General features: G+C 47.7%; 1 protein-coding gene across 3 annotated transcripts in view; it reads left to right on the top strand.

Annotated features, from left to right (window-relative positions):
* The window catches only part of LOC144159144 (calcium-activated chloride channel regulator 1-like), a 49,581-nt gene that overhangs the window by 17,633 nt on the left and 13,766 nt on the right, over positions 1-18,182 (top strand). For all 3 annotated transcript variants that reach the window (XM_077690449.1, XM_077690447.1, XM_077690448.1), the window contains exons 10-12: positions 1,434-1,652; positions 2,346-2,628; positions 4,191-4,364. In XM_077690449.1, the coding sequence (XP_077546575.1) occupies positions 1,434-1,652; positions 2,346-2,628; positions 4,191-4,364 (676 nt within the window). The remainder of the gene's footprint in view (positions 1-1,433; positions 1,653-2,345; positions 2,629-4,190; positions 4,365-18,182) is intronic.

Here is an 18,182-nt window from a genome sequence, read left to right as displayed (position 1 = left end):
GTGTCTCACAATGTGATCTATCTCGTTAATTAAAAAGACCGCCGGCCCTTCCATGCTCTATGCTGAAATCACCCGACGGCAGGTATATTCAACTGCGTGGCAAGGCTGCTGTGACTGTGACAACTGCGGAATTACTAGTAGCCACCGCGACGATCGGCCAAAATTTCAAGCGTGACTCATTTAGTTGCGACGTCACGCATGCATTGCCCGAACACTAGGAAACACATGCTTTAGAAAAAAAATCAACGGCCATTCCACTCTGTTAAAGCGGCAATGACACGAAATTTCGAAACTTCAGTTGGTGTTCACATTGCATAGACGGGCCCAAATAAACATACTTCTCATCGTTCATCCTGTCACCAAAGCGATATTCAATTTATATAGCTTGATAGCAAAATAATGAAATTCGACGCCTGGGCCGGTGGCAACAACTACAGCAATGACCCGAAATGACGCGAAATGTTTTTGTGAAGTTATTTGACGGTGTCCTTAGCACCAACCGTACAGGCAGAAGCTTATGCAGCTTACAGATCAACTGAAGTGAAATCAGCGTTGCTTCGCAGGCCAGTATTCGTATGTATCGCATATAAGCTGGCGTGGAGTATAGGCTTTACGAAGCATATATGTCTGCAATATAACAAAATAAAGCCACATTCTTCCGGGTAGAAATCCTGTCGTGGTCGAGATTTCACTGCGCGAGCCGGCCGACTAATTTTGCCAGTGCCGTGGTCGGGGGATCGGAGAATCCGAAACCATATGCCTCATAGAAAACGTAGTAGGAAAGCGGTAAGGAGGATGAAGAAAAAGAAGAGCACTTTGGAATTGGTTTTGTAGTGGTGGCAGCACCATCGAATTTAGCGCCACTATCATCATCATCCGCATCCTTTCACGATCATCATCAGCTGTCCTGGTACTTGCGCGTCAGCACTGCCACGCGAGAGAAGATCAAATACAACTGCGCAGCGGCGCGGTAGCTCTGCGCGGCTCTGCAGTTCCGGCCGGGCTTGCGCACAGTCAATGAATGCAGAAAGCCACTGCTAATGGTGATCGTGAAAGGACGCGGATGATGATGATAGCGGCCCTAATGCAGATTGTGGGCAGCCACTACGGGTTCTTTACTAAATAAGTACTATAGATCGGAGTACAAAATAAGACCGAAGTTTACTAAAAAAGTTCGAAGTTGTCAAAACCTGGCCTATAAGGACTCCAGAATTTATTTTGCCCAAGTGATCTCGCAATGTTTAAAATTCACTACACTGTCCGTTGAGGGTGTTCATTACCCAAGCATTATTCCGACACGACGGTAGTGTGTACCCCACATTTTGGGTAATCTTTGTTGCCGTAGCGTCGTCACCGCTTCGCTGCCGCCTCTTGCTGTCGGTGTCGTGGCACGATGAGCCATCCCGTTTCACACGTTATTTCTGCGCGTGCAGCTAGTGGACGCTGTGGATGTATTCTACAAGAAGTTTGAAAAGGAATTCCAAATCGACGGCGGAGTGGGCAATGAAACCGTGGTCATCGTTAAACGTAACAACCCCGACAGTTTCGGTATGAAGGCGTGGCTGGTGGATCCCAGTGGAAGGAGGTGCCAATCCTGCAAGAAAACCCCCGACGGTTCCGGCATAGTCGTCTCCATTCCAAACCCCGCTAAGGTAACGTAAACCTTAACCATGTAATGCCCGAACAATGAAAACAATAGATAAATGTTCTAATGCTTTATTACATTATAGTTAGCGATTCAAACAATAAAGAAAGGCGAATAAAACATCCCTTTCTCCAAGGGTTATAAAATAACATAATGTGTCATAAAAGCAAAAAAGTAAGTATGTGTATGCCTACAGAAATACTGTAGGTATATAATATAGGATATACCCATTTACATGCAGGTATACGTATACCTACCTATAAAGTAGGTATATACCCCACAAAAAAGTGCATCATACAGCCATTGAAAGTAGGCTCAGAACCGCCGCACGCGCTTACGATGGAGGAACCCATCTTAAAACTGCCTTTGGGACTCCATGCGGCCAGTTATAGAGCTATAATTTTTTGAAAAAAAGGCTTAGGAGGTATCATAAAAGATACAGTGGATATTTCTTGGCCGTTGAAAGGACTAGGTGCGAGTAAAAAAATCCGAAAGATGGCGTATCCTATATGACACATTCGGCATTGCGGGGTTAATACTACACCGCTCCTAGGAATATTTGCCAACCTTTCAGTTCAGAGTTCAATGTCTTTAAATGTAAACCGCTTCGCTGGTGCTCTGATTAAGGCGCTCGCAGACGTTCGTTGCTGTTGTTTGATTTCATCAACCCAAACTAATTGCTTTATAATACTCGTCATAGGTAGGAACCTGGACGCTTCACCTGGAGACGGACAGCCCTGACGAAATCGATGTGAGCGTCCAAGTCAAGTCCCAAGCCAGAAAAGATGGCGGCGAGCCGATTAGAGTCACTTGCGAGGTCGGAAGCATACTGGTCGGCCAGCCAAACGAAGCTATCGTGTATGCAAAAGTTACCAAGGGCAAGCAAGTAGTTTTGAACGCCGTAGTTCACGCCGAGGTAACTGGTCCGAAGGTTCGTGGCCAGCCTCACAAGTCGACGTTCCTACTCCTCGACGACGGGCGAGGTAAAATATCCGAGCTTCTTGTTCTCTTTTGTGCTGAATTGACCAGCACGAAAAGTGGCATTGCCTTAATTAACTGCCCAGACCTGCATGTAGTGCCATTCTTTCACGCCAAAAGCGTCGCGCGCAAATTCCACGAGAAATCAATTTTATTTGATACTTCCTTTCTGCCCTGATGAAAAATCTCTTAGTGCATCGACGACCATTACACATCAGAAAGTGGCACTGGCATAATTTTTTGCTCATACTAGCATGCAATACCGTTTTTCAATGTCAGAAGAGTCGCACACAAATACTACAAAAGATCATTTTGTTTTAAGATTAAAAACACCTTTGCAGCTTGCATTACCAAAGGGTACCGATTTTTAAATCGTAGATCTATTGAAATTGCCTTTTTTTATTTGCCACCTTTTTTCCACAAGGCTAAGAAACCTGTTTTTAAGGCACTCATGGCTACGAACCAGCTGGCAGGCTCTGGCGATAAACGGACGCACTGTGCAGACTAGGATATTAATGTTCCGCTTTTGAACACAAGCATCCAGAGCATCCAGATTTAAAAAAGAGACATAATAAAAGAGCCGAACAGTGTTGGAAAGCAGACTGGCTGCCCTACTTTTTGGAAAGGCATTATTCGTAGTATATACTTCTCGCCCAATCATTTTTTGAATTCTTCGTCGGGCTGGTAAATGAACAGACAGACAGACAGACAGACAGACAGACAGACAGACAGACAGACAGACAGACAGACAGACAGACAGACAGACAGACAGACGGACAGACATATTTTCATGTTTACGTATTCAAGAAAGGCTACGGTATTTTATATATACAATCGATTACCGTCAAAGCCCGAAATGTGGGTACAGCCATGGCAAAAATTTTGTTTTACATCCAGTAAATTTACCGAAATGTGTTCGTCTGTTCCTCACACATATGAGAATAATTCTGAATTATGGTATTAGTGGCGGCAGAAGAATTAGGTGTTCTGTGTATTACTCACGTACTCCCTTTGTCAAAATTTTTAGGCCAATCCTAAGCCTTCTGGACACCGAAAAAGTCAAAGAATAAGCTTTACATTTTAATGTGACAAAAGTATTTTATTACAGTAAGAAATTAGGGTGTTTTCTCTAGCTTTCCGGCGTAAAACGTTTCAGCCTTGCTCGGCTCGTATGCTTCTACATCGATTTTTTGGCGGCCTGCGCACTTCCGGCTTGACGAGGAAAATTTTGACAAGTGCTGTACTTCTACCTGAAAAAATATTTCTCTATTCAACACGGTTTTCGCAGTTCAAATTTGAAATTTGCTTGCTTGAAGCAAATGATGTCGGTATCACTGCCGAGCATCAATTCGTATGTGACAGCAGATTACCTATAAAGTGATCACCCATCAGAGAAAGAGCGCTGGTGAATAGCAGCATTTTGGAATTTCCTACCGCCAATTTAATTTGCGGACCACTGCCTGCCCGTAAGCATGTGCACTTTCCTAAAAAAAGAAGGCTGCAGCATATTTTCGAGGAAGTTAAGGTGTCGTTGTTGTCCTGATGTCCGTTTCTTCTGTTTCTCTAGTTCCCGACAATCACGCCGACGACGGAACGTACAGCGGATATTTCACGAAGTTCATCGGCAAGGGCAGATACGCCGTCTCTGCCCACGTGTCGAACCAGAACGGGACTCGACTTGCCGATCCCTTGGGAGGCTCTGGAAGCTTCTTCAGCACACCGATGCTTACGTTGACCACAGGTGAGTTGGAAAAAAAGGCAGCTACTTCCTTGGTCACCTTTAAGAAGGCTTTCTCACGCATCCGTGAAATTCGCTTGTCCTTGGCCTTTTGCGCGTCTCGGTAGTATATATGACCGTTTCTTTGGTTTTCTCCGGCAACGACTTTATTTGGACAAGTTGTGGGACTATTCAGAAAAAAAAGACCGTAAAATAAGGGGAAAAGAAAGGATGATCGTGCCTTATCGGTTTTTCCATTCGTTTTTTATTTCCGTTAGGAGATCAATTATATTATTTTAATTTTTCGTGTAGTATAGATGGCATTATCAAATATGTAAATCTTTTTCACTCCTTTTAAAGCGAATCTTTCTGCGTCTCACTAATGGCGTATGTGACCACCACCCACCCTGCTCAAGGTTACCTGACGTGCCTTCCCCACCTAAGGGACACTAGCTAGGACTGAGCCTCGTCAGAAATAATTTTTTTTTCACTCTCGCGTCGAAAATGAACTGCGGGAATGCCAACTTTTTTAAACATGATAGTCTTTCTTGGGCTACTTAAACCCAGAAATTTTGGTCTGTCCATATGCCTGTTTGTCTATCTGTGACTCGATTCAGCCACCCGGCCAAAGTGAAACGAAGTCTGCGCAATAGTCTATATTCTCATAGCGAAATTTAAACATCTAGGTCCGGTTTATATGTTCATACTTGTCAACATTGTTGAACAAGAACAAGACATTACGCAAATATACGACAGAAAATTAATACTCAAGGGACATTTACAGTGTGCCTTTACAAAGGATATTCATACATGCTTGATATTTGAGAAATGAAATACTACGTCACTGCAAAAAAAATGCAGACTGTCGCCTGCTTTCGCCTCCATCAGAAAAGCGGCCGCCGCAGCCGGGAATCGAACCCGCGTCGTCGTGCTCAGCAGCACAACGCCTTGGCCACTGAGCCACCGCGGCGGATGGCAGGTTAAGAATTCAAACGCCAACAGTTACAAAAGGTTCCATTAGATAAGTTTCACGTTCTGCTTGTAACGCACGTGGACTGGGGCAACGCGGGTCTTTAAACGTTGAAGTAGTGCGCCTCGATTCACGCGCGCTTCTGCCGTACGGCAGCGCTGGCATCGAGGCACCCTGTCTGGAGCAGTGGAACGCGGTAAATTCAAATTGACTTGAGGAAACCTTTAGAGCGTGTTTACCTTGGGAGGAGTGCGACGCAACAGGGGCAACATGAGAGGTGAGCGGGAAAGCGAAGGTAGGCATTTACATGGAAAAAGTCGACAAAGACTATCGTCTTTTGTCGACATTTGCGAAGAAAGCAGCGGATACGCGGCCAGTTATTTTGCGATGCTGATGATCGTGGGTGAAGTGAAAGGAAACACGCTTCCCTTGGTCGGGATCGAACCTAGGTCCTTACTTTGGGAAGCCAACGTCTAAACGATTGAGCTATTCCAAGATTTTTTTCCTTTATTGACCGTATTTGGCATACAAGTCGTCAAACACAAAAGAAAAAAATGATTGCAAAGTTTGAAAAGGCACTAGTACACCACTTGCTGTTACGTCACTGTTAAGCAGGCTGAAGCCTTGCCACATCTTCCAACTCGTTCAACGAATGAGGTGGGAACGTTTGTGCTTTGTACACTTCTAATACGTCCCTTACACTTTCGCAGAACAGCTCTCTGCTCGGCCTCTCATAAACATAATTATGGCAACTGCCTTTCGAGAGTTCTCTATACTGTGTAGGGACAGTAACATCAGAAGAGTGTACGAACTCATTGTCATTTTCAACGTCCAGGAAACTGATTTCATGGCTATTAAACTCGAAGTCATTTTTTAGCGTTCTTTGCAATTAGTTTCAAAGGAACACCCCTGCTCTACTGTCTCTGGCTCCTTACAACGCAAAGAGTCGGGACTCATTGCAAGAAACCAGCAAATATTTTTGATCATCATATTTTTAACGTGTGAAAAGCGTGGGACTTAAAGAGGAAAATTACGTAAAGCAGCACGGCCACTTTTTCTTACACTGACACTCATCTTGACCTGGCCCTGCACTCTATATAGATCTCCACAAAGGAATCGGCAACGTTGTGTCAAAAATGTCACTATACAGCATTAATCGGTGCACGATTGCAAAGTACTCGAGAGAAAACCGCGAAAAGAGAAGTTTTTCCGGAAGCAGTACCTCACTTAGGTAGCCATAAATGCCACTGTCATGAACACAAGAGTTAACAAAAAATTCGGGCAGAACTCTACCCGGACGTACTTCACACTGTGCGCAAAAACGCTACGCATATTACGCAGAAAAAAGGTGCACCAGAGATGCGTCAGCACCCTGTGTCTGCGCCTGGTCATTCGTTAGCACGCCGCGGTTTTCAATTGCTGTTATCCAATTTTTACAAGCACACCACTTTTCTGATCCAAGCGCTGGAGCTTTTCTGGGGCATTTCGAACGCGCCATTCTTTTCTTGTGCGGCTCGAGCCTTTCTGCGCCATTTCGAAGGCGCCATTTCTTTCTTTGTGGCCGCTTTTTCGCTTCCCACCGTAAAAACCAACCCAACGAGCGTTCCTGACTAAATGAACGCGGTGGCTGCCGATTATATACACAAATTTTGCAGGGAACCAACCTGAAGTTTTTTTTTTTCTGCGCCAAACAACGGGGAGATGTATGGCAAGCACCAGCGGTTCACGAGGTTTGAACGTTATGACCACGGGTTATGACTATAAATGGCGCGCGGTTTTCGAAGCGTCAGCGTGACTCCCTGTTCCGGTACAGAAGGGTCTATTTGGGTGCGTAATCTCGCTGCGCCGCCTGATTTCGGCAGTCGCATCGACCGTTAGCGAGCTCTTAAGACGACAAGGCCAGCCCATCAAATGCTCTGCACTTAAAAAATTCCCCCGCATTTCCCCCAGGGGGAGAATGTGAAAGTGCGAATGCACGGTTGTCGGCCCGCTTGCGGCGCTTGCGCTCGGCCCCCGCAGCCCACCGCCTCGCCGCCTTCTCTTCCATCTCTTCCATCGGGTTTGTAGTGTCACGTGTACACCACGCAGTTATCAAGCCGCTATAACGCCGCTGAGTCGCCAACGCACGCCGCTTACGACGTAGTTTGAATGCGTTAAAGATATAAGGCGCGTTACTCACGCTGATATCAGCTTGGCGTCCGTGGCTTAGTCGGTAGCGCGTCGCGCTGCGGCCGCAAAGTCCTCGGATCGAAACCTGGCGCCGGATGCTGTTTCTTTTTTAAATATAGAGGAGCACTGCGGACGCCGACGCCGCCGCCGCCGCCGCCGGCGGTGGATGGTTTGGGGTCGCTTATAAAGTGCATTCGCACTTAAAACGCCCACTGCGTGACTTACTAAAACATGTTGGGGGTACGAAAGTGGTAGGGCCTGTCGTTAAACATAACGCCAGCCTTGGGCTTGAGCGACGCAATGCGTGTCCTCGAGCCGTGCTCACGGCACCCGGTCATAAGCCACCGGTCCCTGGCGATGTCAGTAGCTCTGGAAGTTCTTCACTTGCACGTCGCGAGAAGCAACCAATTTCTTAGAAGTTTCCATGTTCTTGAATATTACTGCCTATACGTGGTTCACTTGAACCACGTGCAGACGGTTCTAAGCGAGCGAGTGTGTCGTGCAAATTTTCCGCTAGAAAAGACCGTGCCTGAACGTTGCCATTCAAAAATACAGATTTCAGGACGAACCGACCTGTTGGAAGTTAGCGCAGAATAATCTGATTGCCCTTTGCTTCAGCATACGTTGCCCTGTTTCCGCGGTCCGAGGCCGCAATGGCCGCTCAAACGGGGGAGCTCGACATCACACGTCCCGTCGCCACGGTGGCCAGAAGTGGAATCCGCGCCATTTGGATATGGTCGAAGCACCTTGGATTTGGAGAGGGGAGCATGACGCGCAAAATTACAGAGAAAAATCATGCACCCCTTCATTTTACGAAGAAGACGGTTGAACGCGAAGCTTTCTTCCTGCGAAATACAATAACGAAGGGTCAACGTCAAAGCCGCTGGGATCAAAAGTCCTAACTGCGGGCGAGTTAAGGTCATAACCATCTGCGTGTAAAAGTTTAAATTCAGACAAAAACCGAGGAATCCCTGACGAGAAATCTTCGAGTAATACCATCGTCCTCGTTAGACGGAGGGGTTCATGAGTTTCTTTCTCTCTCATTTTCACACGATTGTGGGGCTGAGCACAGTGTCATTGAAACTTTAGACAGTTTTATTTTCACGTACGTCCAAACTCGACAAACATACAACTTTCACGGGTGAACAGTGCGCATGCTCAGAACGCAAAGGCCTACGGGAGTCTCACGGACGTACGTGAGATTCAAATTTTTACGTAGCGCTGTTCACGTTGCTTCCGTACGTAAAGTTGACCAACATGGCGGCGCCCTGCCCTCCCGCGTCGCAGCGAATACAGCTTCGTCGAGGGAAATGTGGTGAACGCTCGCGCTAGCGGACGTGTTGCTCGTGTGCTCCCGACGAATCCGCTGGAATCGAGCGAAATCTCACTCTTCCAACCGAAATATATGGGTTGGCGACCTCAAGAGGACCTCAGGACCACGTCCAACGAAATATTTTGAAACCATAGAAGCTTTTTCGGTGGTTTTCGGAAGAAAGAAGAGCACGCCACAACCTGCTTCCAGACCGAACGCCTCAGCCCGGCCGTCGCCCACGTGCGCTGGCACCCCGCCTCGCAACGCTGGCGAGCTCGGTGCTCCGATGAAGCCTGCCTACAAGAACAAGAATTCAGCACATCCCGCCTCGGCTACGGAAGCGATGGAAGTGGAAGAAATTAGAGCCAAAGATTTGGACAAGACGAACGACACGACAAGAACCCCAATACAGAGGACCGACGATAAAGACATGGAAGCCGACCGCGCAACGGAGACTTGCAATAACAGCACCTACGACGCGTCCTGGGAACAGGCGATCAGTAGGAGGACCAAGCAGAAGATTAAGAAAGAAATGAAGATACAAGCAGCTGCAACAAAGGACACGCAGGCGCCGGAGAAATCGGAGAAGAGCGCTCCGAAGTTCAACGTAGCACATAAGAGAAGGATTCCAAACCTTCCCAAGCAGGACTTCAAAATCGTCATTAGACCTAAGGGAATGCCAATACGTTCGTTCACGGTGCCCCAAATCACCCAAGCTATAGCGAGAGCATGCCCCAGTGGGGCGAAGAACCTTCAAGAGGCCATAGTAAGACCGAAGTGGACTTCCAACATCATCTTGGTTAGCACACCGAACCAAGAAGCCGCTAACGAATTTAGAACCATAGAAACCCTGACCATCGGAGAAAAAAAGTATGATGTAAAATCGTACGTGGCTTACTCCGAACAAGAAGTTAAAGGCGTCGTTCACGGCTTCGCTCCTGGCACTACCTCAGAAGAACTTCTGGACGGCCTGCGCGTGCGGACCATCGACACCAAGATCGTGTTCGCTCGCATGCTGGGCAAATCGACCACCGCTCTTGTCACCTTCGAGGGCAACACGGTTCCCCGCGCCGTCTACTTTTACGGAGGGGAAATGACGTGCTACCTATACAAGGCTACAAGGCTGGTCTGCCAAATATGCAGAAGAACGGGGCACAGAGCCGACGTATGCCCAGAACCCAACGCCAACATCTGCTCATCATGCGGAGAAGAAAACCCTGCGAAAGACCACAAGTGTACGCCCAATTGTGCGCTGTGCAAAAAGGAACACCACACGGGCTCCAAGGAGTGCGAGCTGAAATTCCGTAGCCCCAGAATCCCACCAGGCAACAGAAGCAAAATTTCAACGAAGCAAAGCAGACCAAGATGGTTCGACGACGAGTGGCCAGAGCTGGAACACCACCCGGAGCCAGAAGACCGAGAGGACCAACCAGCCCAAGGGAAACCCAAGGGTTCTGGGACCAAGGCCCTCAAGAAGAAGAGAAGCAAAGAAGACGACAGAACTAAGGTGAGCTGGGCAGATGCAGCTTCCCAGGACTATATTTGTCATAAACGCAAAATGTCCAAGCAAAACAAATATAAGGATGAAATTGCAGCTCTCAAGGAACTTATATTAGACATTAAGGCCGAAAATGTAATGTTAAGGAAGAAATTGGAGAACTACGAGAGATCAGAAGGAAGAAACCCAACCCAAACAGAAACTGAACCCTCCACATCGGGCGCTCGAACCACAGCAGTACTGGACGACAATCTAATTACTCGAATGAACAGGAAAATTCAAGAATTTAAAATAGAAATAGAAGTACAGTTTAAAAAAATCCTCATGGATTGGAGCAAAGCCATAGGGGAAGAGAATGCACAAATCCCAATGGACCAGGCGAAGAAGCAATTAGAACAGGCTAATAAGCGGAAGCTCGATGACACACAAGCGCGCAAAAATCCAAAACAAATAATCATTGAAAACGACCCAAGCCAAATGGACGCGGAATCCGATGACACAGACTCAGAAGATGACCTATAGACGGCAGCAAATCCAAGAACAATTAATAATATGGCAATGGAATTGTAGAAGCCTACGTAATAAGAAATACTCGTTAGAAACGTACATAAGCACCATAGAACTGAAACCGGACGTCATATGCCTGCAAGAAGTAAAGGTGCAAACTAGTCTCAGAGGATACAATAGGATGGACCTTTCAGAAGACTTCAGAGCAGCTGTATACGTAAAAAAAGACATAACTTGCCGGAAGCACTACTTATCCACTAGAGAACCGTCAGCGAACTTGGTTGAAATATACCCCACCCAGAGAGGACAGAAGAGTTTCTTCATATTGAACATATACAGCTCTCCTTCCAACCCAAAAGAGAATTTTACCCCTCTTTTCCAAGAGACGATGCGCCTAACCCGGAACAATAACATCATAATCTTGGGAGACATGAACGCTCCGCATAATGAATGGAACTACAACTACAACTCCGTAAAAGGAAGAAATTTATTTGATACTATGGAATATCTAAATCTCCAAACGATCAATGATACGGCATACCCCACCAGAACGGGTAACCACAGATGCAAAGATACATGCCCTGACTTGACCATTGTGCCCACCAAGGACAGACTCACGGCCTGGACAAATACGGGTGAGAATCTCGGCAGCGATCACGATATCGTAGAGATCAGGACGAAATCAGACAACTTTAGAAGCAAGGCAAGAAAACAAAAGATCACTAACTGGGACGTTTTTCGAGAAAAGCTAAGAGAAACAGAAGAAATAGAAGACATAGACATCTGGTGTCATAACATAAGAGAAGCTCTCAAAGAGTCCACCAAGGAATTTGGACAAGAGAGCGAATACCTGTGCTTCGACAACCATCTTATCAGTCTATGGAACAAGAAACAAAAGCTAACTAAGCGATGGAAAAAGAAAAGACACAACAAGAAGCTAAAAGCAAGAATTAAAAAGATCACGAATCTAGCTAGGAAGTACGCGGTACAACTCACGAATCAGAATTGGCAAGACTTCTGTGACACACTCAAGAATACCCTAAATACCTCGAAGACATGGACAATAATTAATGGTATGCTCAATCCGGAGACAACAAGAAGAGAAACCGGACACAACATCAACAGAGTAGCCAAAGGTTTCGAAGGCACCAACGAGGAACTAATTAGAGCCCTAAAAGACAGATTTGAACTGAACGCGAAAATTCCACCCTCTACAAGAGAATACCGAGGTTCCCAAAATGCAAAGCTCGACAGTGACATCACAAAAGAAGAAGTGTATCAAGCCATCCTTGCCAGCAAACGAAAGAGTGCGCCAGGAGAAGATGGAATTGACAATAACATACTCAGGAACCTAAATGACTCACAACTGGAAGCATTAGCTGCATACATAAATGAAAAGCTATGGAAGCCGAACCGATTACCTATGCAATGGAAACACTCGAGAATTACGACAATACCCAAACCAGGGAAGCCACCAGCTATTGAAAATCTACGACCCATATCACTAACCTCGTGCGTAGGAAAGGTGTACGAAAGAATTATCACGACAAGGCTTCAAAAGCACTTGGAGGAAAACAACATGTTTCCACACTGTATGATTGGTTTCCGCAGTGGACTATCCACTCAAGATGCCTTTCTACAGCTGAGACACGACATCCTCAATCGCAATGACGACTACGATCAAATTGTATTAGCCCTGGACCTGAAAGGGGCATTTGACTACGTATCGCATGAGGCAATATTGAAGGCAGCTGAAAAGGCAGGATGCGGCAAGAAAGTTTATGATTACATCAGAAACTTCCTGTCAAACAGAACAGCCACGATTGGCATTGGAAACACTAGATCCGAACCTTTCGAAATGCCTAACAGGGGAACTCCACAAGGGGCCATCATCTCCCCAGTGCTGTTCAACCTGACAATGATTGAAATAGCCAAGAAATTAGAAGAGAAAGAACACATCGGCAAATCAATCTACGCAGATGACATCACCATCTGGACCAAAAGTGGAACCCTCTCAGAAAAACTACTGATCCTACAAGAAACAATCAACGAGCTACAAGAGCCAATACGAAGAAATGGCCTAAAATGTGCCCCAGAAAAAACTGAACTCATTAGAATAAGACCCTCCAAAGAAGAAATTCCCTCTGGAAGCATAGTAATTGACAACCAAAACATTCTCTTCAAACCGACGATAAGAATATTAGGCATGCACATACAAAACGACAACAAGGCCACCACTACCTTGGACAAGCTAAAGAAAACAACACAACAACTGGCTAGGGCCATCCGAAGAATCACAAGAACAAGAAAAGGCATGAGAGAAGAAGACACTCTCAAGCTGGTGCAAGCATTAATCATGAGTAGAATTACTTACAGCTTACCGTACCACCACATCGACGCAAATCAACATGAGAGGGTCGACGCACTCATCAGAACAGCCTACAAGGCAGCTCTCGGTCTTCCCATATACACCTCAAATGAGAAATTCTACAAGTTGGGAGTGTGCAACACCTTTCGGGAGGTCACAGAGACTCTCCTAGAAGCCCAGAAAGAACGACTACTGAATACCAAGACTGGAAGAGAAATACTGAGAAGAGCCGGGTACTCAGTCCACTCAGAGTACATACAGAGAACGACAGAACTTTCTCCTCAACAAAGAGCAAGCCTCAAAATTGCACCGATTCCCCGAAAAATGAATCCCACATACAACAAAGGAAGAAGACTAGCACGAACAAGATACATAAGGAAGACATACGGCACAGACCCGGACGCAGTCTACACCGACGCGGCAACTAACAGCCGTGGCAACGCCTCAGCGGTGGTAGTCAACTGCGACGGGAAAGCTCTAGACTTCCTAATGAGCAACAAACAGAGCATACAAGAAGCCGAAACCACCGCCATCCTAATGGCCATAAGGTGGGGCGAGCACAAAAAGAAAAATCTCACCATAATTACTGACTCCACGAGAGCAATTAGAAACCTAATTTGCGGAATAATTCCTAAAACAGCAAAGAATATAATGCCTCTGACACCGAAAGGCAAACACAAAATAATATGGACCCCGGCCCATCAGGGACTGGAAGGAAATGAAAAAGCGGACTCCCTCGCGAGGCAAATCATGGACCGCGGGGAGTCTGAGCATTCATACGCCCTTCCTCCATACAGTGCGGCTACCGACCGACTCCGGTTATTGCGACTAAGCAGAAAAACAATGCCGACACCTCATCTTCTACTAGACGCAGAGGAGGCCAGAAATCTTAGGAAAATTCAGACAAATACCTACCCACATAAGTCTAGATTAGCGCTCATGTTTCCGGATAAGTATAACGAAGAATGCCAGAAATGCCATCAGAAGGCAGACCTCTTCCACACTATATGGAACTGCCCGACCATATGGCAACAGAACAACTACAAGACATCAATAGAGTCCTGGGAAGCGGCACTGTCCAGCTCGGACCTCTCCAGTCAGCGAGAACTGCTGGAAAGAGCCAAGCTAGGGGCTTTCGCCACTGGAGTCCTGGAAATAGGATTCCACCCTTGACTCCACCCCCTCCTCTTCTACCTTTGTGAATAAAGTTTACCACCACCACCACCACCATACAGCTTCGTCGTTAATCCTTTGGTGCGATGTCGTGTTCCAAGCTGTTGATTTTGATTTCGATTTTCGTACCCTCATCTAAAGTTTAAATCGATAAAGTGCTTTGGTTTTCCTGATGGAATAGCGATTTTCGATCGGTGAAGCGGGGCAAAGTAGCGCTTGTCGTCGTCATAGCAACAGGCTCGCGAGTTCACAAGTAACGACAGGGGTCTCTGTGTCTGTTCATAGATGGCACTAGGCCTTCAGCCACCCTACGCGCGGCGTGCGTCGCGTACGTGTAACTAAATCGGTTTCGAAGTACATACGCGTGGGCTACGTATACTTCTAACATTTGCGTACGTGAACTCTGTAAGCACGTCAAACTAAAACTGTCTTTTAACTGCGGCATCAGCATTCCTTTATACGCAGCGCTGGGTGGGCCCTGATGCACCTCCCGCCCCACTTCGTTTTCTTGGCGTGCGCTTTGCTTCGGACGTTTATTCTTAACTTTGTGGTAATCCGGCAATAGTGGTGGTGGACAATCCCGCGCGATGGACATGTGCCGGCGGAGGATGAGGAGGTGGCGCGAGAGGAGCGAGGATAGGACATGGCGGACTCGGCTGGGCGACGTGTGTGCAGCCGGATCGGCTGAGCGGTGTACCCTGGCGGAGCGCCACTCACAGTAAAGGTGTGATCGAGGGGGCTCAGTGTCCTTTCTGGGGAACCGCGGCCGGGTGCAAGAACCCCGGTACCACATTTGGCGCCCTGAACGTGGGGCCGGCCGTGGTTCCTGGGAAGGGCACTGTGGTCTTCTTCCCGCCCAGAATGCAGTGGCACAGGACATGGTGAGTGGGCGTTTTCGAACGGAGGAAGCAGCGAGGCCGGCTCGGAGCGGTCGCTGCTTTGGGTCGTGGGTGATTTCGGTGGACTGCGTCGTCGCTGTGCCGGCCAGCGCCCAGTGATGATGACTCTTCAGGACGGCAGCGATGACACGGCAAACGTGACCGACAGCTCGCTGAGGATGCGGTCAGACACGATCGACCTGGCGGACCAGTCTCTGGTGGTGGACATCTCGGATGCCCTCAGCGAGAGGGACAAGGTCAAGTTCACTGTCCACACCAAGACGACGCTGTCGGACTTCCAGAAGCCGGAGTTCTCTGTGCTTCGGCAGCACTAGGAGTTCATCTGGCTCCATGACGCCCTGGAGGAGAGCGAGGACTACGCCGGGATGATCATTCCCCCGGCCCCTCCGCGGCCGGACTTCGACGCCTCGCGGGAGAAGCTCCAGAAGCTCGGCGAGGGCGAGGGCTCCATGACCAAGGAGGAGTTCGCCAAGATGAAGCAGGAGCTCGAGGCGGACAGCTGCTGACGACTGCGCCGGGCACCACCCCCGCGGAGCAAGGCCCGCGGACAGGACCTTGCCACGTTTGGACCTTCTGCAAGGACCCCCGGGTTTTAGGAGGCCACATGTGGCACCGGTCTACTGCCATCCGGGCTGAGCCGTGGGAGTCCCTCGAGAGTGCCGATGCGACCCGCGGAGCGAGGCCCGCGGACAGGACCTTGCCACGTTTGGACCTTCTGCAAGGACCCCCGGGTCTTAGGAGGCCACCTGTGGCACCGGTCTACTGCCATCCGGGCTGAGCCGTGGGAGTCCCTCGAAAGTGCCGACGACTGCAGCCGAGGGCAGCCAGCGTCGGCCTTTTCTTCGGAGGGGGGGAGAGTGTGGTAATCCGGCAATAGTGGTGGTGGACAATCCCGCGCGATGGACATGTGCCGGCGGAGGATGAGGAGGTGGCGCGAGAGGAGCGAGGATAGGACATGGCGGACTCGGCTGGGCGACGTGTGTGCAGCCGGATCGGCTGAGCGGTGTACCCTGGCGGAGCGGCACTCACAGTAAAGGTGTGATCGAGGGGGCTCAGTGTCCTTTCTGGGGAACCGCGGCCGGGTGCAAGAACCCCGGTACCACAACTTTGACTACCTGAGAAATCCTTAAGAGCTGCACATATCGACGTAAAAGATCACTCATTCGAACTGAGTCGTGTAGTTGAACAAGAAGAAATCTTCGCCGGGATTCAGCTACCAGAGACACACTACTGCTAACGTTTGGATTGCGCGTTGCATCGTCGTCCTCATCATCATAGTCATCAGCAACATCGTGTGGTCGCCATCAAGCGTCATCATAATCAGCCCATTCATGCCCGATGCGAGCGGAATGTTCCTCTGCAACACTCCCGATAAACGCGTTCCCCTTTTCCTTCGCGCCTGGAAGCGTAGTGAAAGCTATAATTGTCGGAAGCATGGAGCGGCACTTTTTGGTTTGCTCGCCGTAGTAGATCCGCCTTCCCTTACTGCTTTGCTATTTTGGCTAGTTTTTTAAAGCGAAGCTTTAATGTTCTCATTGATCGCGTCTGTAACGCGTAAGCGCAGAAGCGAACGAAAAAAAAAAGGGTTCCCGTTGCCGCAGTCGCACCTGGACCCCCCGCGTTATGAAGCCTGCGTCTATCCGATTGTTCCATTTCAACAAATTCGAAGCGGTTTGGAAAACTTACACGGCAACCAGAGAATTCGTCTCGAGAAAGCTTCGCGTTCAACCGTCGTCGTTGTTTGACGGAGGGGTGCATGATCCTTGAACTGGCTACCGAATGCGCTTATTGCTGCAACACCGGCCAATAGCCGCTACATCGCTCTAATGACATCATTCCAGCAATCGAAGAACGCCAGGGCCGGGAAAGAGAGCAAAATCGTCCGAGCAAGTTTGAACGTTGTTTGATGGGCATAGAGCAGCATTTCTGTATCAGGTAGTTTGTGACTCCCTATTCCAAGTACTGGATGTGTTGAGTACGTTTTAAAAGCAGTGAAAACTTAGAAAAAGTTGAAAGAAGTGTTACCAAGTGTTTCTATCATCCAATGGATTCGGCACTCCGCTATACAAACTATTCTTGGCAACCTACGTGTGTTTCCTTTCCTACATAGAGTTATATCTCTTCCCCTCCTTCTAGTTCCATGTCTGGATATCCATTTTGTAACCATAATGGTCCATCATTTGTTGATTCCCCGCAATACGCCTAAAGGAAGTTTACTTATGATACGGTCTTTAAGAAATATAATTGAAATAACACGCCCTCATTTGGAATCGTGGTGTGCTATGGTTAATCACCCCGTATGAAACACAACTGCAGATGAGACGACACAGTGCCAGTGTGGTTTGAGCACGGCTGCGCTGTATCTTCTATATACACCATAGATATACACTCCACCTCTCGCGCTGTCGGTTTAGTCATGAGAGCTTTAAATCAGACCGCAGTTGTACCATTCTGAATGTCATAAATCTCATCGTTTGGGCTTTAAAGAATGGAAAAAATGAATTTAAAGTGTTAAAACGCTTAAAGCGAAGCTGGTACTGGCTGACTTGCAACGCAGGTGGTAGCAAGGGTTGCTACCACAGTAGGTATAGTCGCCTGGAAATTGCCGCAAGTATTTAAAAAAGTCGGCACCCTAAAGTGAGGGTTTGAGAAGGAGCCAGAAAAGTTTCGCCATTTTTCAGAAAGGTGATGCACGTATGTATTTTTAAATACATTTGCGGAAAAAATGCGGTAATTTCGAAAAGTAGAAAACCATATTAAATTTTATTCGTTTGCTGTCGTGCGGGAAAGCGACATCTGTTGACTACTGTCTACAAAAAAGTTAAAATATGCAGGTTTGTTGAAGCATTCAAAGCGTGGGTTGAAATTGAATGCGCGTTTTCTGCACACCATGTTTTTCCCCTTTCGCTGCGTCTTTACATTCCCGTGCCTACTATACAACGTCAT

Source organism: Haemaphysalis longicornis, unplaced genomic scaffold (genome assembly GCF_048455015.1).
Source record: "Haemaphysalis longicornis isolate Haplotype H1 unplaced genomic scaffold, Haemaphysalis longicornis Haplotype H1 scaffold_10, whole genome shotgun sequence".
NCBI lineage: Eukaryota > Metazoa > Arthropoda > Arachnida > Ixodida > Ixodidae > Haemaphysalis > Haemaphysalis longicornis.
The sequence above is the reverse complement of the archived record's forward strand: the minus strand, read 5'-3'. Positions and strand labels throughout refer to the sequence as shown.